Source organism: Dipodomys ordii, unplaced genomic scaffold (genome assembly GCF_000151885.1).
Source record: "Dipodomys ordii isolate 6190 unplaced genomic scaffold, Dord_2.0 Scaffold5, whole genome shotgun sequence".
Lineage (NCBI taxonomy): Eukaryota > Metazoa > Chordata > Mammalia > Rodentia > Heteromyidae > Dipodomys > Dipodomys ordii.
The window spans coordinates 27,203,757-27,221,658 of NW_012267221.1; the positions used below are offsets into that span (position 1 = coordinate 27,203,757).

General features: G+C 38.1%; 1 protein-coding gene across 3 annotated transcripts; it reads left to right on the forward strand.

Moving 5' to 3' along the window:
* Positions 1 to 1,096: 1,096 nt before the first annotated feature.
* Positions 1,097 to 17,192, forward strand: Rbm45 (RNA binding motif protein 45). 3 transcript variants are annotated; one of them, XR_001175600.1, is made up of 11 exons: positions 1,097 to 1,484; positions 4,709 to 4,831; positions 6,297 to 6,423; positions 8,426 to 8,548; positions 9,537 to 9,716; positions 12,513 to 12,642; positions 12,802 to 12,886; positions 13,414 to 13,577; positions 14,173 to 14,373; positions 16,693 to 16,738; positions 16,892 to 17,192. XR_001175600.1 is itself a non-coding variant. In XM_013030245.1 (11 exons), exons 1-9 carry the CDS (start codon positions 1,185 to 1,187, stop codon positions 14,363 to 14,365), a joined length of 1,425 nt encoding a protein of 474 aa, XP_012885699.1. In that variant the 5' UTR covers positions 1,097 to 1,184; the 3' UTR covers positions 14,366 to 14,373; positions 16,707 to 16,738; positions 16,892 to 17,192. The 3 variants fall into 3 exon arrangements, 2 of the variants coding, with proteins under 2 accessions (XP_012885699.1, XP_012885692.1); XM_013030245.1 differs by having other exon boundaries at positions 16,707 to 16,738; XM_013030238.1 differs by lacking the exon at positions 16,693 to 16,738.
* The last annotated feature ends 710 nt before the right edge of the window (positions 17,193 to 17,902 follow it).

Below are 17,902 nucleotides of genomic sequence, written 5' to 3' on the forward strand. Positions count from 1 at the left end.
CCTTTCAAGAATAAGGCTCAAGCTGGCTCATGCCTATAGTCCTAGCTACTCAGAAGACTGAGCTCTGAGGATTGCTGTTCAAAGCCAACAGGGACAGGAAAATCTGTGAGTCTCTTATCTCCAATCAACTACCAGAAAACTGGAAGCGGAGCTGTGGCTCGAAGTGGTAGAGTGCTAACCTTGAGCAAAAACACTCAGGCATAGCGCCCAGGCCCTGAGTTCAAGTCCCATGACCGATTAAAAAAAAAAAAAGAATAAGGCTCCAAGGGTTTTGTTACTGGTGGTTGGAGTGTTGCAGATGTTCCCGGGTTCTTGCGTACAATGTCTAAGATTAGGATACTGCTTCTGGTGCTAAAGAAAAACTAGTAAGATTAGGTCTATAGTATTGAGTTATTAAGAAAGCAGAGTTTACAGGCCAGGGAGTAAGTGGGAAGTTCTTGCAAGAATGGGCTGTGTGCCAGGTACCAGTGGCTCACACCTGTAATCCTAGCCACTCAGAGCTACTCAGGAAGCTGAGATTTGTGAATCGTGGTTCAAAGCCAGCCTGGGCAGGAAAGGCTGTGAGACTCTCATCTCCCTCTCACCTCTAATGCTTAATAACTTTCATTCCTCCTCTTGGCTTGTAAGTCCCCACTTGTCTTATTAAAGTTGGAATCAAGTCCAGTCTCTTACTGCAAGATCCCTTTGCAGCGATCCTCTAACCTACCACCACCACAGCCCTCTTTGAATAAAGTCGACCATCTCTAATACGTGTTATGAATATCTTCTATTTTTAATATATATGTTGTATTGTAAAGATACTGTACAGAAGGGTGACAGCTACATGAGTAAGGTAATGAGTACGTTTCCTATCGAGCCTTGTGAGTATCTTTAACAAGGGCACGTTTGAGAGAAGAATCTTGGAGCTGTTCTGGCTGCAGGGGACCAGCTGGACCTGGTTTCCGCGGATGGGGGCAGCCTGGATTCGGCCTGAGTCCTCCGTGGCGCCAGGGGGCGCTGCAGACAGCTCCCGGAAGCCAGCGCCTGGTGCGTGGGGGACCGCGCCGGACGCGAGACTCCTGGGTATTCCGGAAGCGGAGCGGAGAGCGGGCGGGCCGTGGGCCGCGGAAGTGGGCGCGGGCTCGGTGGAGGCCTGCGGGACCGAGTGCGGCCGGGGCCCGGCTTGCCGCGCGAGGCGGGGCGTCATGGACGAAGCCGGCAGCTCTGCCAGCGGAGGCGGCTTCCGCCCGGGCGTAGACAGCCTGGACGAGCCGCCCAACAGCCGCATCTTCCTGGTGATCAGCAAGTACACGCCGGAGTCGGTGATCCGCGAGAGCTTCGCGCCCTTCGGGGACATCCAGGACATCTGGGTGGTGCGCGACAAGCACACCAAGGAGTCCAAGGGCATCGCCTTCGTCAAGTTCGCCCGCAGCTCGCAGGCCTGCAAGGCCATGGAGGAGATGCACGGGCAGTGCCTGGGCCCCAACGACACCAAGCCCATCAAGGTGCGGGTGGCCGGGGTGCGGAGGGCAGCGTGGCTCGTGGGGTCGGGGTGCCTTCGGGGGCTGCTTGGGACGCTGGGCGCTAGGAACTAAGCTAGCAGCACCTGCGCGGATGGCCGGGGCATCCAGGATAAGATCCCACTTCCAGAGGCCAGCACTGGGACGAACCCTCTCAGCCACAGAGAAATTGCTTGTCTCCCATCGAGAGGCAAAGGTTCTAATTCAGGTTTTCGTATCTTTGCCCACTCAGTCTCTCTGTGTACCTGGCCAGACAGTTGAGGCTCCTTCTCCAGCAACGACCTACCGTTTGTGGGGTCCTCCACTGGCATAGCTACTATGTCTCTCTTTCATTTGTTTCGCACTTCTAATCAAAAGTCACTTAATTTAGGTTCAGTTTTCCTCTTGTATTTTTTGTTTGCAAAGTTCCAAAGGATTTGCAAGATTAAAAAAAAATACTGCAGTTATCAGGCCTACAGCCAGAAGATTGGCTAAGTAAAAGTTATTCTGTATCTAGCTATACTACATTCAGTTAAAGCATATAGGCTTCAAAATTAGGGGGAAATCCTGGTTGTAGTTTTACCGGAATGACTTTTTGTTTGCTTGCTTGTCCTGGGGTTTGAACTCAGAGCCTGAGCTCTGTCCCTGAGCCTCTCTGTGGCTCAAGGCTAGCGCTCTACTACTTGAGCCATAGCACCACTTCTGGCTTGTTTAGTGTTCACGTGGTACTGAGGAATCAAACCCAGGGCTTCCTACATGTTAGGCAAGCACTCTACCGTGAAACCACATTCCCAGCCTACAAGAACCTATGAGTGCGCATCGTTCATGACATTAAACTATGTGATGAAAAATCTTCGATTAGAAGGTTATTCATGTAAGGCTGTAGGCATGGCTCAAGTGATAGAGAACCAGCCTAACAAACAGAAGGCCTTGAGTTCAATCCTCAGTATTGCCAAATAGAGAGGGGAAAAAGGCTGTGTATGTGTTCAACGTGAGTACTGCCCTTTATTGGAGACTCCTTTTGTCTCTACTGTCTTTGAATGTTATTAGAGCTTCCATTTTTTTATTTCCTATTGATCATCACTCCTTACTGATACAGCCACTAGACTAACATTCTGATGGGCCAATTCTGTATTACTTGGTATTCTGTTGTTAATGCCTCTGATAGTGCTTGACATAGTGTAGCTTACTGATGGACTAACTGGAAATATTTTCCCTTCTATTAGCAGGATCCCACATCTATGTAGTGTAGAACTAATTTTTCCATAGCTCTAATGTTCTCTTTCTTCAACGTTTTCTTTCCTCCTTCCTTCCTTCTTTCTTTCCTGCCTGCCTGCCTTCCTTCTTTCCTTCTTTCCTTCCTTCCTTCCTTCCTTCCTTCCTTCCTTCCTCCCCCTGCCCCTCTCTCTCTCTCTCTCTTTCTTTCTTTCTTTCTTTCTGTCTCTCTCTCTCTCTCTCTCTCTGCCTGTCTCTCTCTCTGCCTGTTTCTCTCTCTGTCTGTCTGTCTTTTCTTTTCTTTCTGGTAGTATTGGGGAGTTGAACTCAGGGCCTCACACTTGGTAGGTTGGCACTCCCACTAACCCATGCTTCCAGTCCTGTTTTTCATAGTTTATTTTTAGGTAGGGCTAGGGTCTCACTTCCTGCCAGTATGATGTGCCTGGACTATACTCTGTCTACTTGAGGCTTTCTATAGTTGCTAGGGTCACAGATGCCTGCCACCAAGTCTAACTTCACTCCATTGATCCATTGAGATGCAATCTTGTGGACATTTTCTGCCTAGGCTGGCCTGCCATGTAGTTTGAGATGACAAGTGTGTACCACTGTGCCAGCTGTGATTTCAGATGGGATAGTACAAACTTTTCTGCTCTTGTTGACCTTAAACTGCATCCCTCCCGATTTTAGCTTCCCAAGAAGCTATGATTATACATGTGAGCCACCAATGCAATCCCTTGTTCTTCAACACTTATAAAATTGCCTGCCTTTTAAAATTCATTGTCCTGGCCAGGCTATTGCCTCCTATTCTGGTATTCCAGAGTCTAGGTTTTCTCATACTTGAGTGATATACGGCCCCCCTTTAAAGGAAACACAACACATACATATAGACAAACCATCAAGGGCTTTTGTTTGCATGGTAATTAATACCACTAAATGTTCTTAAAAAGTAAAACTAAAGCCAGGCATCCATGCCCCATGCCTGTATTCCTAGCTACTCAGGAGACTTGAGATCTGAGGATCATGGTTTGAAGCCAACCTGGCAGGAAAAAAAAAAAAGCCAAAAGCAGAGCTATTGCTCAAGCAGTGGAGAGCTAGCCTTGAGCAAAAACGCTCAGGGACAGCACCCAGGCCCTGACAAGGACCAGGATCCAGCTCAGCCTCAGGACCAGTGAGTACGTGCACTCACATATACACACACACAGAGTAAAACTAGCCCTTAAAGCTAGGCTTTTAGTTGTACAAACAAGCCTAAAATCTCAGTCATAGATTTTTAACATCTTTCTGGAATAATTTAATACCAAGACAAATTGAGAAATTAAAGCAGTACAAAGCAGATTATATCCATAGCACTCTAATATTATTAATAATGTTTCAGTAGATCTAAATTGGTAGTAGTTGAATAATAGAACCTCTTGTGCATTTCACTGCTCATAGGAAATCATTTGAGTAATCACTAAGATAAACCAGAATATGATTATATTACCTTTTCCTGAAATTGATCATGAAAAGATTGATAATGACTGTAATAAAGATTACAAAAAATTATAAGACCCCCCCATTTCAAGCACTTTCATTTAACAAGACTTGCAGACACATTGTGATATATTAGTATATCTTAAGAAAAGGAAAACAATAGGTATTATTTTGAGGGTTGTATATGTTTATTAAGTTTTCTTTTTGTTGCTTTTGAAGTCATTTTATTAATTTGTTCCTCTATTTTCTTGTCAGTCTCAGGACTTGAACTCAGGGCCCAGCTTTCTTTATCATGCTTGTGTTCTATCAGTTGAATCTGGCATTTTACTGATGAATTAAAGATGAAGTGTAGAAAACTTTTTCCTAGGCTTGCTTAGAATTGTGATCTTCCGTGTCTTAGCCTCCTGAGTAGCTAGGAATACAGGCATGAGTCAATGGCTGTGCCTGGCTTTTTATTTATTTGTTATATAAAAGAATATGTTATGACAAGTTTATACATGTAGATAACATACTTTAGTCATACTCACAACACTGTTTCTTAGGTTTTTATTGCTCAATCGCGATCATCTGGAAGTCATCGAGATGTTGAAGATGAAGAACTTACAAGAATCTTTGTTATGATACCAAAGTCCTATACAGAGGAAGACCTGCGAGAAAAATTTAAGGTTCTTATGTTTTCCAATCAGCTAACATCTGTTGTCATTCAGTCCTTCAACATTGCACCGTTACTAAAAATTGAAAAAGTAGTATATACATTCAAAAAAACAAAGTGCAAAATCCAGAGAATTTTAAGTAAACTTACACAACTAGTAGGGAGTAGAGCCAAGACTTAAACTGCTGTCAGACCTGAGCCTGTTCTTATTCTTTAAAATTTCAAAGCACTTTCTTACCATTCAGCTTTTTTGCCTCTCTTGTGGGGGTGATGCTAGCCTGAGGGTGTGAGTTGGTTGATCTGCTATTTACTGTGGACTTGGGTCATGCTGACTTTTTACACAGAGAAAAGCTTATTCGTTGAGGTTTTAATCCTACAGTTGGGTCTCTGAAGTAGTTTTGTTTGAGGAAAAAAATTATATGTCTGAATTATATAGATCATAGTAAATTTAAAGATAATTTTAATTTTTTGCAGCGGTAAACTTTCACAGAATTATTTTAACGCAATGTGTGGATTGTTTTGAGTTACAAGGTTCCCTTTAAAAAAAAAAAAATCTGCTTATCTTCCAAAGTCTATGTACTAGGAGGACAAAAAGAAACAGTCAGAAAAGAGTAATTTCTAAATACCCTGTATTCCACTCTGCAAGTTCAAAAATGCTTTGAAATACCAAATGCTAAAACCTTATATCCCATTCTTGATCCAATAGGAAGAAAAAAAATAATCTTACGTGTTTGTAACATTTTAATCTTTTTGAGTGAATAAGTAACACATTTTATCTGAATGTGTAGTAATTTAGGTGATGGGTAGTTACTGAGAATTTTGTAGAATAAATAGTACATACCAATAATAAATGTCTCAGATTTCTTCTAACATTAACAAATAAACATTACTGCAAATTTCTCAGTATTAACATTGTGAGTGAACTTTTGGAGGTATGCTTTGAGCTATTCTTCAAAAGGCTATCCAATTACTTATGCTCCTTGCAATAGAAGATAAGCAATTATAGCTGATGATTATTGAGTGTTTTAGTATATCCTAGGCTACATATAAACACTTACCATAGGTCACTTAAGTGAGAACAACATAATCAGAAAAATACTGATATTCACCCATCTAAGAGAAAACATGCACAGAGAGGGTAAGTAAATGGCCTAATTGATAAGTGGCTGAGTCAGAATTTGAATCTGGAAAGTCTGATTCCAGACTCCCTGCCCTTTGTCACTACTGACTGAGACTTTGTAGCTGTCTAGACCATGTATAAGTTCTTTCTCTACAAGATTTAAATCTTCTGTGATTAAGGCAAGTGACTTCATTAGGCCAGCCACCGTAATGGTGAAACAAACAGTATAAAATATGTATCCTTGAACAACTTCTTCAGTTGGCATGTGAGAAGCACTGATAAATACACAATTTAAGCTCTGAAATGGTCTATTTAACTATTCATTTTGAGTCACTTAAATCACTTTTAACTCCTACAGGTGTATGGCGATATTGAGTATTGCAGCATCATTAAGAACAAAGTCACTGGAGAAAGTAAAGGTTTGGGCTACGTAAGATATTTAAAACCATCACAAGCTGCACAAGCAATAGAAAACTGTGATCGAAGTAAGAATGTGGATTTGAATACTGTAGAATTTTTAGATACTTCTAAGTTCCACGATAAAGTTTGCTTCTTAGCTCCTAAATTCCTCTAGCTAGCCTTAATTAAATACCCATGATAGAATTAGAGGGATGATGAAAATGAAAAATATGGCAAAAATGGCATCCTGACATTAAAGGTGTTTATAGCTATACCGGGTATGTAAAATCTAATAGGCAAAAACAGAATAATTAATTTTTAAAACATTCTTTGAAAGCAAAGAATATGTTTTATCTGTCTTGTCCCCACACCCTAGTACAATAGAGATTTATTGAAATCTTGGGCTGGTGACAATTACTCAGTAGTAGGGCAGTCTCATGACTCTACTGAAATCTCTATGCATGAAATCTTGAGTTCTCAGTGCTAGAGAGTACTATCGGGAAAACAAAAACCAACATTACTGACTTACTGACTTTTGCCAGGAGCAGCAGTAATGTCTATAATCCCAGCACTTGGGAGACTGAACAAGGAGGATCATGAGTTCAAAGGCAACCTGACCTACATAGCAACACTATCTTAAAAAAAAAAAAAGAGAGAGAGAGAGAGAGCTCTGACAAAGTAACTGCTATTTATAGTGAGCTCAATGAGAATTCACCAGTTGAAACAAACTGGTTCAGAAGCATGTGATGCAGTATATCAGTGGTGAAGAAGCATACGAAATGAGCATGGGAGCATATCCAAAGGGGACAGGCCTTGCATTTGGCATGGAGTAGACAGGAAAAGTGTTAGCAAAAGCACAAAGCTAGAAATAAACATGTCTCAATTGATACATGAAGGCAACTATGAAGGCACAATGTTCTACTGAGAAATTACTAGACAAAATTAAGTAGGTGCTTTGGGACTATGTAACAGGTTATGATGGATTCAAGCTCAGTGTACATTAGGATTCTGTTGTTGATTGCTTAAAAATAAAGGTTTTAGAACAGCTGATACAATGACAGTTTTAAGTATAGATTTCCAGAGAAGGAATTAAAACTTGGTGGTTTTGTTCTCTTTGAAGTCATATCATGACGATGGAAGCCACTGAATATAATTGTAAAAGCTGTGGCCTTGAACACATATATGTATAAGCATTGTATTCAAAATTACAGGGGTTGGTGGAACCTCTCTTCATCTTGAAGCTTGTTACTAAACTCCCAGTTAAGAATCTTTGATAAGAAACAACATAGTTACCAACTGTTATAGTTGATTGAAGAGAATCTAAATTACAGAGCCATAACAATGTGCCCATGTTGGCTCACACTTTAATCTTAAGTTACCTTGGAGGCTGAGATAAGGAGGAACAAGATTCAAGGGGAGCCCAAGCAGAAACGTTTGCAAGACTCCCTTTCAACCAATCACTGGGTATAGTAGTAGTAGTACCTGTCATCCCAAGTTATGTGGGAAACTAAGATTATGAGGATTGGTAAAGTTCCAGACCAGCCAAGCAGAAAAGTCCAGAGACTCTCAGTGGAAGAAGCTAGACACAGGCATGTGCCTGTCATCCCAGCTACAATAGGAAACCTAAATAATGCATTCAGGTTCAGGCAGAAAACAAGACTATCTTGAAGAAAAAAGAAAAAAAAAGTGCAGAAAAGGACTAGGTACAGCTCAGGGGCTCAGTGATAGAATACCTACCAAATAAGCATAAGGACCTGTGTTCAAGCTCTAGTACCAGCAAAAAAAGGCAGAGGAATCAGAGGGAAAGGGAACATAATCTAGGAATATTTCAAAGGTAGCATCTTGGTGACAGGTTAAATTGAGTGTTCCTAATAGGGTTATATAATGTTGAGCCCAGGTAAATGAATGTTCATTCATATCTACATTGACCACAGTTTGGGATTCTTGCTGTTTCTTGTTTACTGTTTGCTGTATTTCAGAAGAAAAAGAAGAAGGTCTGGTAAAGATGTCTGTTGTAGAGATTTTGCCTTTATAAAGCACTAACGACCAGAAATTTGCTGTGCTTGATATCTATGACTTCTCTTTTAGGTTTTAGGGCAATCTTGGCTGAACCTAAAAATAAAACATCTGAATCCTCAGAACAAGATTATTATAGTAGTATGAGACAGGAGGCTTTGGGGCATGAACCAAGGCTAAGTACATTTCCATTTGGTAAGTGAACTGACTTCCTGTAGTAGTTTATGTAGTATGGGTTATTTAATTTGAGTTTTTTTAACTGCTCTTTCATCTTTAACAGTAAAAGTTGATCATGACTTTTAATGTCTTAATAGTTAAAATTATTTGAGCTTATTTCCAACTATAGTCTTTTCCAGTTGATTGGATATCATCTGCCTAGTAAGTTGTGTCATTGCCACTGTTTTGGGTGAACTTCTACTTTCTTGCAGATGACCAAAACATATAGAAGATATCTGTTCCATATGAAATTTTGTCCCCAAACTACTGCTGCTCAGTCACTCAATGCCTGTCATTTTGGCTACTCAGGCCAGCCCAAGCAAAATGTTCCTAAAACCCCTCTCCAAACAGTAACTGAACATGGTAGCCTATATTGTCATCCTACCTCCATAGGAAGCATAAATAGAAAGATTATGATCCAAGCCAGTCCAGGCATAAATGTAAAACTGTTTCTGAACAAAATAAAATAAAATGGCTAGGTACTGAGAGAGCATTTGACTAGCAAATACAAAGTCCTGAGTTCCAACTCCAGTATAATATCCCTAATACATAAAATAATAATTATATATAGATATATCTGTGTGCATGTATGTATGTATTGTCACTGTAGAGCTTCAGAAAGAGGAAGAAAGACAAAAGGGGAAACTAGACAACAGGGAAAATGGATGATGGAAATAAAGACTGGATGTTATGGCCATAAATTTTCCAGTGAAATATGTTCCATGTGTTTCTATTTTACTTACTAATCTTACTTCTGTAAAATTAAGTTGTACACACCTGCTTGTATTATTCAGTAAAGGTAGGGGAATGAGGAAAGTAGTCTGTTTTCTTTTCATTGGTCTAAAAGCTTACTACAGACAACAGTGCCTTTGCTCAGTACAGTGGGCTAGTTTCTGGTACATAAATGTTGCATGACATTTTGAATATATAGAAATATAAAGATTTGTTTTTTCTTCTATTGTTGAAGAACAACAATCTGAATTTTCAAGTTTTGATAAGAATGACAACAGAGGCCAGGAAGCTATCTCCAAACGCCTGTCAGTTGTATCAAGAGTTCCCTTCACAGAAGAGCAGCTTTTCAGCATTTTCGATATTATACCAGGACTAGAATACTGTGAAGTTCAGCGAGATCCTTATTCAAGTTACGGTAAAACAATGTCCAAGTTATTTTTATTTATACTCTGTTGTGATAAAATGGCTCTTTCCAGTACTTTTTATGTCAGATACTGTTTGTGTGAAAGGACTTTAGTTTCCTTTTTTCTAATTTATGTTTTAAAATTCAATGCTACCTTAGTAAATCCTTGGGAGTATGTATCTCCTTTACAGAAAGTTAGTCACTTAAAAATTTTTTGTTTGTTTTGTGCCAGTCCTGGAGCTTGAACTCAGGGCTTTGGTGCTGTTCCTGATGTTTTTGTTCAAGGCTAGTGCTCTATCACTTAAGCCATAGCTCCATTTTGGGGTTTTTTTTTTGGTTGTTGTTGTTTTTTAATTTATTGGAGATAAGAGTCTCACGAACTTACTTGTTCAATCTGGCTTTGAACCATGAGCCTTACATCTCAGCCTCTTGAGTAGCTAGGATTTACAGGCAGAAACCACCAGCACCTGGTTTTAAAAAAAAATTAGCTCCCACAAAATAGGTAATTTTATTAGTTGATTAATTAATTTATTATTTATGTCAGTCATGGGGCTTGAACTTAGGGCCTGGGCACTATTTCTGAGGTTTTTTTGCTCAAGGCTTATGCTCTACCACTTTGAGTTACAGTTCCATTTCTATTTTTTGGGTGGATAATTGGATATAAGACTCTCACAGGCTTCTTGCCTAGGCTGGCTTTAAATCATAGTCCTTAGGTCTCAGCCTCCTGTGCAGCTAGGATTATAGGCATGAGCCACCAACACCTAGCAAAATAGAAAATTTTCTATTTCTGTTGTATAACAACAGCATCTCATAATGGTAAGCAGAATTATAGAATTCTCAGTTTTCGCCTCACTCTTTTCTATCCTTTCTTGACTTTGTCATGAAAAATGACTTTTCCCCTTCATTTCAAACATCCACATGCCCTGCTTCCATCTGTCCTTCTAATTCTCAAAACAAAGTTCTCATATCTGCCACTTGGACTTGTTAACTAGTTAATTGCTTATGTGCATATTGAGCTTTGGATTTTTTTATTAGTGCTTTCTAATAATAGTGAAGGCATGATACAATGGAAAAAGTTTGATATTCCTTTGACATCAGTCTTGGGTGCAAATCTCAACAGATATTGGCAAATTGCTCACTCTCTATAGCCTCTTGTTTATCTGTAAAATGGGATTAATAACCCAGCTCTGAAGCCGGTGCTACATAGCAATACTTATTTCTAAAATATAAAAAAGTGGTCTTGTATATACATTTTTCTAATTTGGGGAGGGGAAGGGAAATAACAAAATGCTGAAATAAGGAAACAGGTTGACCCATTTTAAGAATGAGATATACAAGACACTGTTGAAAACAAACTTTACAACTTGTTGGTGGGAGGACAGGGAGAGAGGGAGGAGTTGGGGAGGTGGGAAAGGAAGGGATGGTAGGGGAAAAACAAAGGAGGAGGTAACAATGCTCCATTGGAAATGTACTTATTACTCATGTAACTGTAACTCCTCTGTACATTATCTTTACAATAAAAAATATATACTAATAAAATGTTCATGAAAAAAAAGTGGAATTATTAATCCCTTCTTTACAAGAAACATACCTGATTGTAAAATACCTAATTGGAGACCTGGCCTGTAATGGCCACCCAGTAAATCTAAATTTTACTTGTTTCTTTAGCTTCTACAGAGTTAGAAATGAGGATTGGTGTAAAGAAGTCATGCTTCCAATGCTATAGGTAGACCTGGTTTCATCCTTTTACAGTGAAAAATGAATCTTGGCTTGTAGACAGACAGACCTGAAGTCCCTCATCTTTCACAGATACCCCCACATCCTCACTGTACCTTACCCCACATTAATCTTGTAGTACAACTTTCTGCCTGAACCTTCTTGAGACCATTTCCAAACAGAACCCAATCTTTTTTAGTTAGGTAGTTACCTAGTATGTTGAAATATATTTGTTCTTCTACTTGTTATATTATTTCCCTGGTTGGGTATCTGAATAATGTATGTCATTAGAGTTGGATGCCGATGGATCACTCCTGTAATTCTAGCCACTGAGAAGGCTGAGATCTGAGGATTGCAGTTCAAAACCAGCCCTGACAAAGTCTCAGTGAGACACTTAAACCAATTAACCACTCAAAAACCAGAAGTGGAGCTGTGGTTCAAAGTGGTAAAGTGCTAGCCTTGAGCATAAAAGTTCAGGGACAGCACTCAGGCCTTGAGTTCAAGCCTCATGACCAACCAAAAAGAAAAAATCATTGTATCACCTTTCATCATATAACTAGAATCCCATTTTAATGAATTTATGTAGTCAGTGTTTTTCCCAAGAGTAGATTATATTATGAATGTGTCATAAGGACCTTTTGATTGTGCACCAACTCCTGGGCTCTCCTTCCCTTTAGCACCTCTCTCCTGAAATCTGTTCCTATAGCTGAAATCTCCTGAATGTCTGTGATCTTTGCACTTAGGCTGATTTTGAGGCCAGCTGGCAGCCAGGGCTACAGGGTGAAACTTCTATTTTTTTAAGTCACTATTCTAAAAGTAATTAGACAGAACATATACAGATATTCCATTGTTCTTAAAAGCTATTATGTGTCCATTTTTAACCAAAATTTGATCTTTGTTTTACTTTTTAAAAATTCAGCATGACACATATTTAGCAGAATGTTGTTTTCTGATGCATTTGAGTTGTGCCTGATGCATTTTTTTAGTTGTGTCATAATGAGGGTTCTGTATTGTTTCACCTTTGAAATATAGTATAACATAAGTGTTAGGGATTAATATGCTTTCTTCTTTTCTGCATTTTCTCTATTTTAGGTCATGGAGTGGTTCAGTATTTTAATGTAGCATCAGCTATATATGCAAAGTACAAGTTGCATGGATTTCAGTACCCCCCTGGAAACCGGTTGGGTGTTAACTTCATTGATGATGGGAGTAATGCAACAGAGTAAGTACCACTCCAGGAGTGTCTAAGCAAGCTTCGAGTGTTCATGATGGTGACTGGACAGATAGATATAGAAAATAGTTGACTTCTCAGGTTGAGGAAGTTACACAAAACAAGTTACTCCTCAGAAACTATTTCTAAATTATCAGTTATTGTCTCCAGTCTCCTTAGAAAAATGGCATCACAGATGGTAGCTTCACAGCTTGCGTCCATGGTCTGGAATAACCCAAGTCAGCAGCAATTACTGGTAAGTAGGTAAGAATTTAACCTCTATGATACTATGAAGACAGTATAAACATAACCTGTGTCTATTACATAAGTAAGAAAATGTCCAGAGCTATAGTAGAAGATCACATAGATGACATGACACAAGTGTCTGGAGCTCTTTTTAGAAATCCCTGAAGTAGGGGCTGGGAAGGTGGCTCAGGGGTGGAGTGCTTGCCTAGCATGCATGAAGTCCTGGGTTTGAATCCTCAGCACCACATACACAGAAAAAGCTAGAAGTGGCACTGTGGCTCAAGGGGTAGAGCACCAGCCTTGAGCAAAAGCTCAGGGACAGTGCCCAGGCCCTGAGTTCAAACCCCAGGACTAGCAAAATAAAATAAAAATACATACAATAGATTAAAAAAACAAAATCCCTGAAGTAAACACAAGGTGCAATGCCTGTGTGCATGTGATCATATAAAATAATATTTATTGAAATTAAAAAAAAAATCCCTGAAGTGCAATTCTTTTTCTTTTATTTTTCTCCCTTTGCTCCTAACTCTTGGACAGCAATTTGGGGGAAGTTCTGGATCGCAGTTACCTCAAATCCAAACAGATGTTATCCTCCCATCATGCAAAAAAAAAGCTCCTCCTGAAACTCCTGTGAAAGAAAGACTTTTTATCGTGTTTAATCCTCATCCTTTACCTTTAGATGTACTAGAGGATATATTCTGGTAAGATTTAAGTTCTAGAAGATTCCATTCTTTTCTTTTTAACTATAATTTATTTTAACAAGTAAATTCAGCATTCTCCCAGTCTTGAAAACTGCCTGTATCTAACACCTATAAGGTAGAGATGATTTGTTCCATTATTTTAAAGACCCTTTATTTGAATGATTTTTTTCTAATTATGATGATTTCCTTTATGAGAGAATATGACGGTTAAAGAGGCCAAAGGCCATGCCTAAAAACTATTTAAGAAATTTGTTCTTATCTTGGAGGCATCAGGGAATGGCTAAAGGGATTGTTAGGGAGTGAATGATCACATTTTTCTTTGGAAAGATCATTCAGAAGTCAGAGTACAAAATGGATTATAGAGGAGCAAGCCAGGAAGCAAGGAGATAGAAAAGATAATGGCATCTGAATGAGGAAAGAGACCTGAGCAAGAACAAAGAGGAGTGGGCACTGTTGGCAGGTGTTCACAGGGTAAGATTGACATGAAGTGGATGTTAGATACAAAAAGAAGGATGAAAATGTTGAGTGAGCCCCATGTTTTAGAACTGAGCAGCAGTATTTATCTGTTTCAGCTAATGTTTTTACTTTATTTCAGTCGTTTTGGTAACCTGATTGAAGTTTACCTTGTATCAGGAAAAAATGTGGGGTATGCCAAGTATGCTGACAGACTAAGCGCTAATGATGCCATTGCTACTTTGCATGGCAAGATCCTGAATGGGGTCAGACTAAAAGTTATGCTGGCAGATTCCCCAAGAGAAGAGTCTAACAAACGGCAACGAACTTACTGATTCTTGAGGTAAGAGCTTAATTGGAACTTTAAAACATACCAGCCAACTAGCAAGGGGAATATATGTAATTGTACCTAATTATAGACTTTTTTTTAAGATTTTGAAACTAGTTAAAGGCACTTAATATTTTACTGAGAAAGACAGGATAGGTTTGTTTGTTTGTTTTTTTTACAATATGTTTTTTAAACTTAAACAATTCCAACTTTTAAAAATGTTTTTGACATATACTGGAGGAATATTTTTTACTTCCATTATAACTTAGAAAATTATTTTTTATCCTGTGAATATTTTAGTTACTAAGAATTGGATTTTTTACTGTGTGCTTATGTATACATTAACATTGAAATACTTGTAAAGATTTTTAGCTGGAAGAGTTGGTGTGTTGTGTTATGAACTGAGGTAACTTTTTAAAGTTTTTATAAAGAATGTTTTGATTTCTTATTAATAAAGTATCAAAAAAACAGTATCAATTATACATGTTTCTTGGGCTTTTTGCGCCTAAATATTGGTGTTTTCTGGATTTATGACTTTGTACATTAAAAGTATATGTTCAGAAAATATTTTTGTGTGTATATATGTGCTTTTTTAAAACCCTGATCATTGCTAAAAAAACAAAAACAAAAAAACAAACCCTACTTTAGTCTTCAAGAATCAAACTTCATTCTTTTTCTATGACAGATTAGATCTCTGAGGTTTGGGTGAACATTCTTTAAAGTTAGACTTTTCAGGTCTCTAAATGAATTCTGAGTTTCAGAGGAAGCTGGATTTCTTCTTTCCCCTGTACACATAAATCATTCAAGTCGTCTGAAGGTCAAATGAAGGTCCCTTTCTCTTCTCCCTGAATGTTGTCATCTGACCAATGATGTAAAGAAGCAAATCTGAGGATACATCCCCTCAGGCTCATTGCTAATGAGCAAATCAGTGGCTAGTTCTTCCTTCATAGAAGAAATGCAGGCAGCAATGCAGAATACCTGATGGGCCCATTATGAATAATCCTACTTTTAAAGTGTTTTAATGACAAGATCCAATGTCATTTCATCCTACAGTGTTTGCAACTTAACCTTAGAAATATTAAATTGGCAATGAGAGAGAATTAGCAAGCAGTTTTTCTTGTTTATGTATAAAATGACAAAAACTGAATTTGATTTTGACAAATTATCCTCTAAAATGTAGAGTGGCCCAAGTGGTAGAGTGCCTGCCTGCCTTGCAAGCATGAGGCTCTGAGTTCAAACACTGTACTGCCAAAAAACACACAAAAAACCCAAATGAAAATATTAATGTTGTGTTTAATTCCTGTCTGTAAATATTTCAGTACAGTTAACAGTTGATGATTGCTTTTGTTCAATGTAGCTTTGTCCTTAAAAAGGACAATAATCCTACCTAATATGGAAAAATGAAGAAATTATTTTTATGGTTGAATTGCCATATAGTTAGATCATATATTGACATATAGTTAGAATTCCAGCACTGATACTTGTTATAATTGGGCAGGTCTCTTCACCTTTCTGAGGCCTTGTTATTTATGTGTTTTTCTCCACCATGGTTCTTGAGAGTTGATAAGACAGCAAAATACCTTGTAAAATGAAAGAAAAGGCTTTGTGAGTTAAAATACATTCAGTGAAATCTTTGAGATACCATCTTTTCCAAAATAATTACATACAAGGGATCAGAAACTAAAAGTGTAATGGAACAAAACTACCTTGATGGCCATCTTATTTGTTGAGAACTAAGCTTTCTAATACTATCTCATTACCTTGAAAAGTAATATGAGTCTATCCAGTTTCCCACATTAAAGGATATACATGACTGGTCTTTAAATGTAAATCTTATTATCCCTGTAATAGGTATTTTCTTTCTTCTTGTGCATTAAACAAACATTTTGGCTTGGCCTGGCCTGGCGCCTCTATTCTAGTAGTAGCTACTTGGGAGGCTGAGACAGGAAGGAAGCTTGACCTAGGAGCGCAAGGGCAATCTGGGCAAATGATACCTTGTTTCAATACATAAAATAATTTTGTTTTAGGATTCAATACGAAAATATGATAGGCTTTCCCAGATTTTATGTGATTGTAACTCTCTGGTGTGGGAGATGAACTTACGTCATCAGCGTCAAGAGAACACAAATAACTCATGAATGCTAGTTCATTTTGTTTCTAAGGAATAAGCCTGGGATTAAATAAGCCACACCTCAGAAACAGAAGAAAAAGCTGGCTGCAGAATGTAATGTTGAAAATATTTAACATCTATACTATGTGCATAGTATATTTCTATTTGAGGAAAATGGGAATTTTAGTATTTTAGGGCATCTGATTTTTTATATTAATTCACAGCATTTTCCCTCTAGAAATTCAGTACCTGCTTACATCATCCTTCTGAGTAAGTGTGGTTTTCTTTATTTGGGAATGCCTGTAATTAAACAGATTAGTTATATTGAAATAAAAGAACAATTTCTAGTATTTTAGGCATACTATACAAGAGCTATTTAATTTCAGATGATGATTTTCATATTGTATTGTGTTCTTTCTACAGAACAAAGACTAAATAATGACATAACCCTCAGCTGACTGACTGAAAATGTGACTGGACTCACTCCCTGTGGACAGTTGACAGCTTTTTTTTTTTCCATATATTTGGTAGTCTACACAACATTGTTTTATCTCGGAATCAGGGATTGCTGACATGTATTTTTGAATCAAAACCTTAATGCTAAAGCTATGATAATAGTTGTTTCTTAGAGCAATATGTTGTGTTGTGTGGAAGAAATAAAGTTTTCCCAGAGTAATATGTTGTTATGTATAACAAAATAAAGGTTTTTTTTGTGCTTAACTAATTCATGACTTATTTATGTGAAATGAGAGTGAAAAAAAATAGACAGTGTTCAGAATTTGGCTGACGCATTTTATTGATTTTGAGATGCGTATTTCTTCCCATTTTAGTACTTGTATAAATAGAACTGTCCTGTTATTGGTTGTGTAATTGACAACCTCTTTCATAATGAAAAGAGGTACTTGATTCAATCAGTTACATCACAGATTGAATAAATTATAACAATTTCTCTTCTATCTACATGTGCAGATGAACTGGGAGTATAAGAAGAGAGCCAAAGTTATCACTAGAAATGTTTTATGCTATATATTTATAGTTACATTGAAATCAGTGAATTTAATAAATTTAGATTAAAAACAAAAACAATCATCTTCCCAATGGATGGTTGTGAGATCAGCAGGGTTTCTCAATTACATTTTCTTCTTTGAGTCCTTACTATAAATTCTGCAGAGACTTACATGATTGCTCTACCTATGAAACACCTAGCTTTTTTAGTGCTGATTTTTTTCTTTACCAGGAACATAACTCCATAAACAGTGCTTTTTTGGCCTTGGGGCAGACTTGGTCTTTTTACGCTCTCAATCATGTAGCCTTTGACTTCCTTTTCTGTCTTTTATAATTGATCCCTAAATCTTCAGTTTTAAAAACCAGGAAGTTATGTTTTTCTTTAAGGAAGTTCTAGAACCTGAGAAGTAACTTGATGCTTATTTTGTC

Excerpts from the sequence above, each read along its gene's own strand:
- Rbm45 (XM_013030245.1), top strand. The coding sequence starts at position 1,185 with ATGGACGAAGCCGGCAGCTCTGCCAGCGGAGGCGGCTTCCGCCCGGGC. Across the intron at positions 9,717-12,512 it reads AGATCCTTATTCAAGTTACG|GTCATGGAGTGGTTCAGTAT; the intron begins GTAAAACAATGT and ends TCTCTATTTTAG. Across the intron at positions 12,887-13,413 it reads CAAGTCAGCAGCAATTACTG|CAATTTGGGGGAAGTTCTGG; the intron begins GTAAGTAGGTAA and ends ACTCTTGGACAG.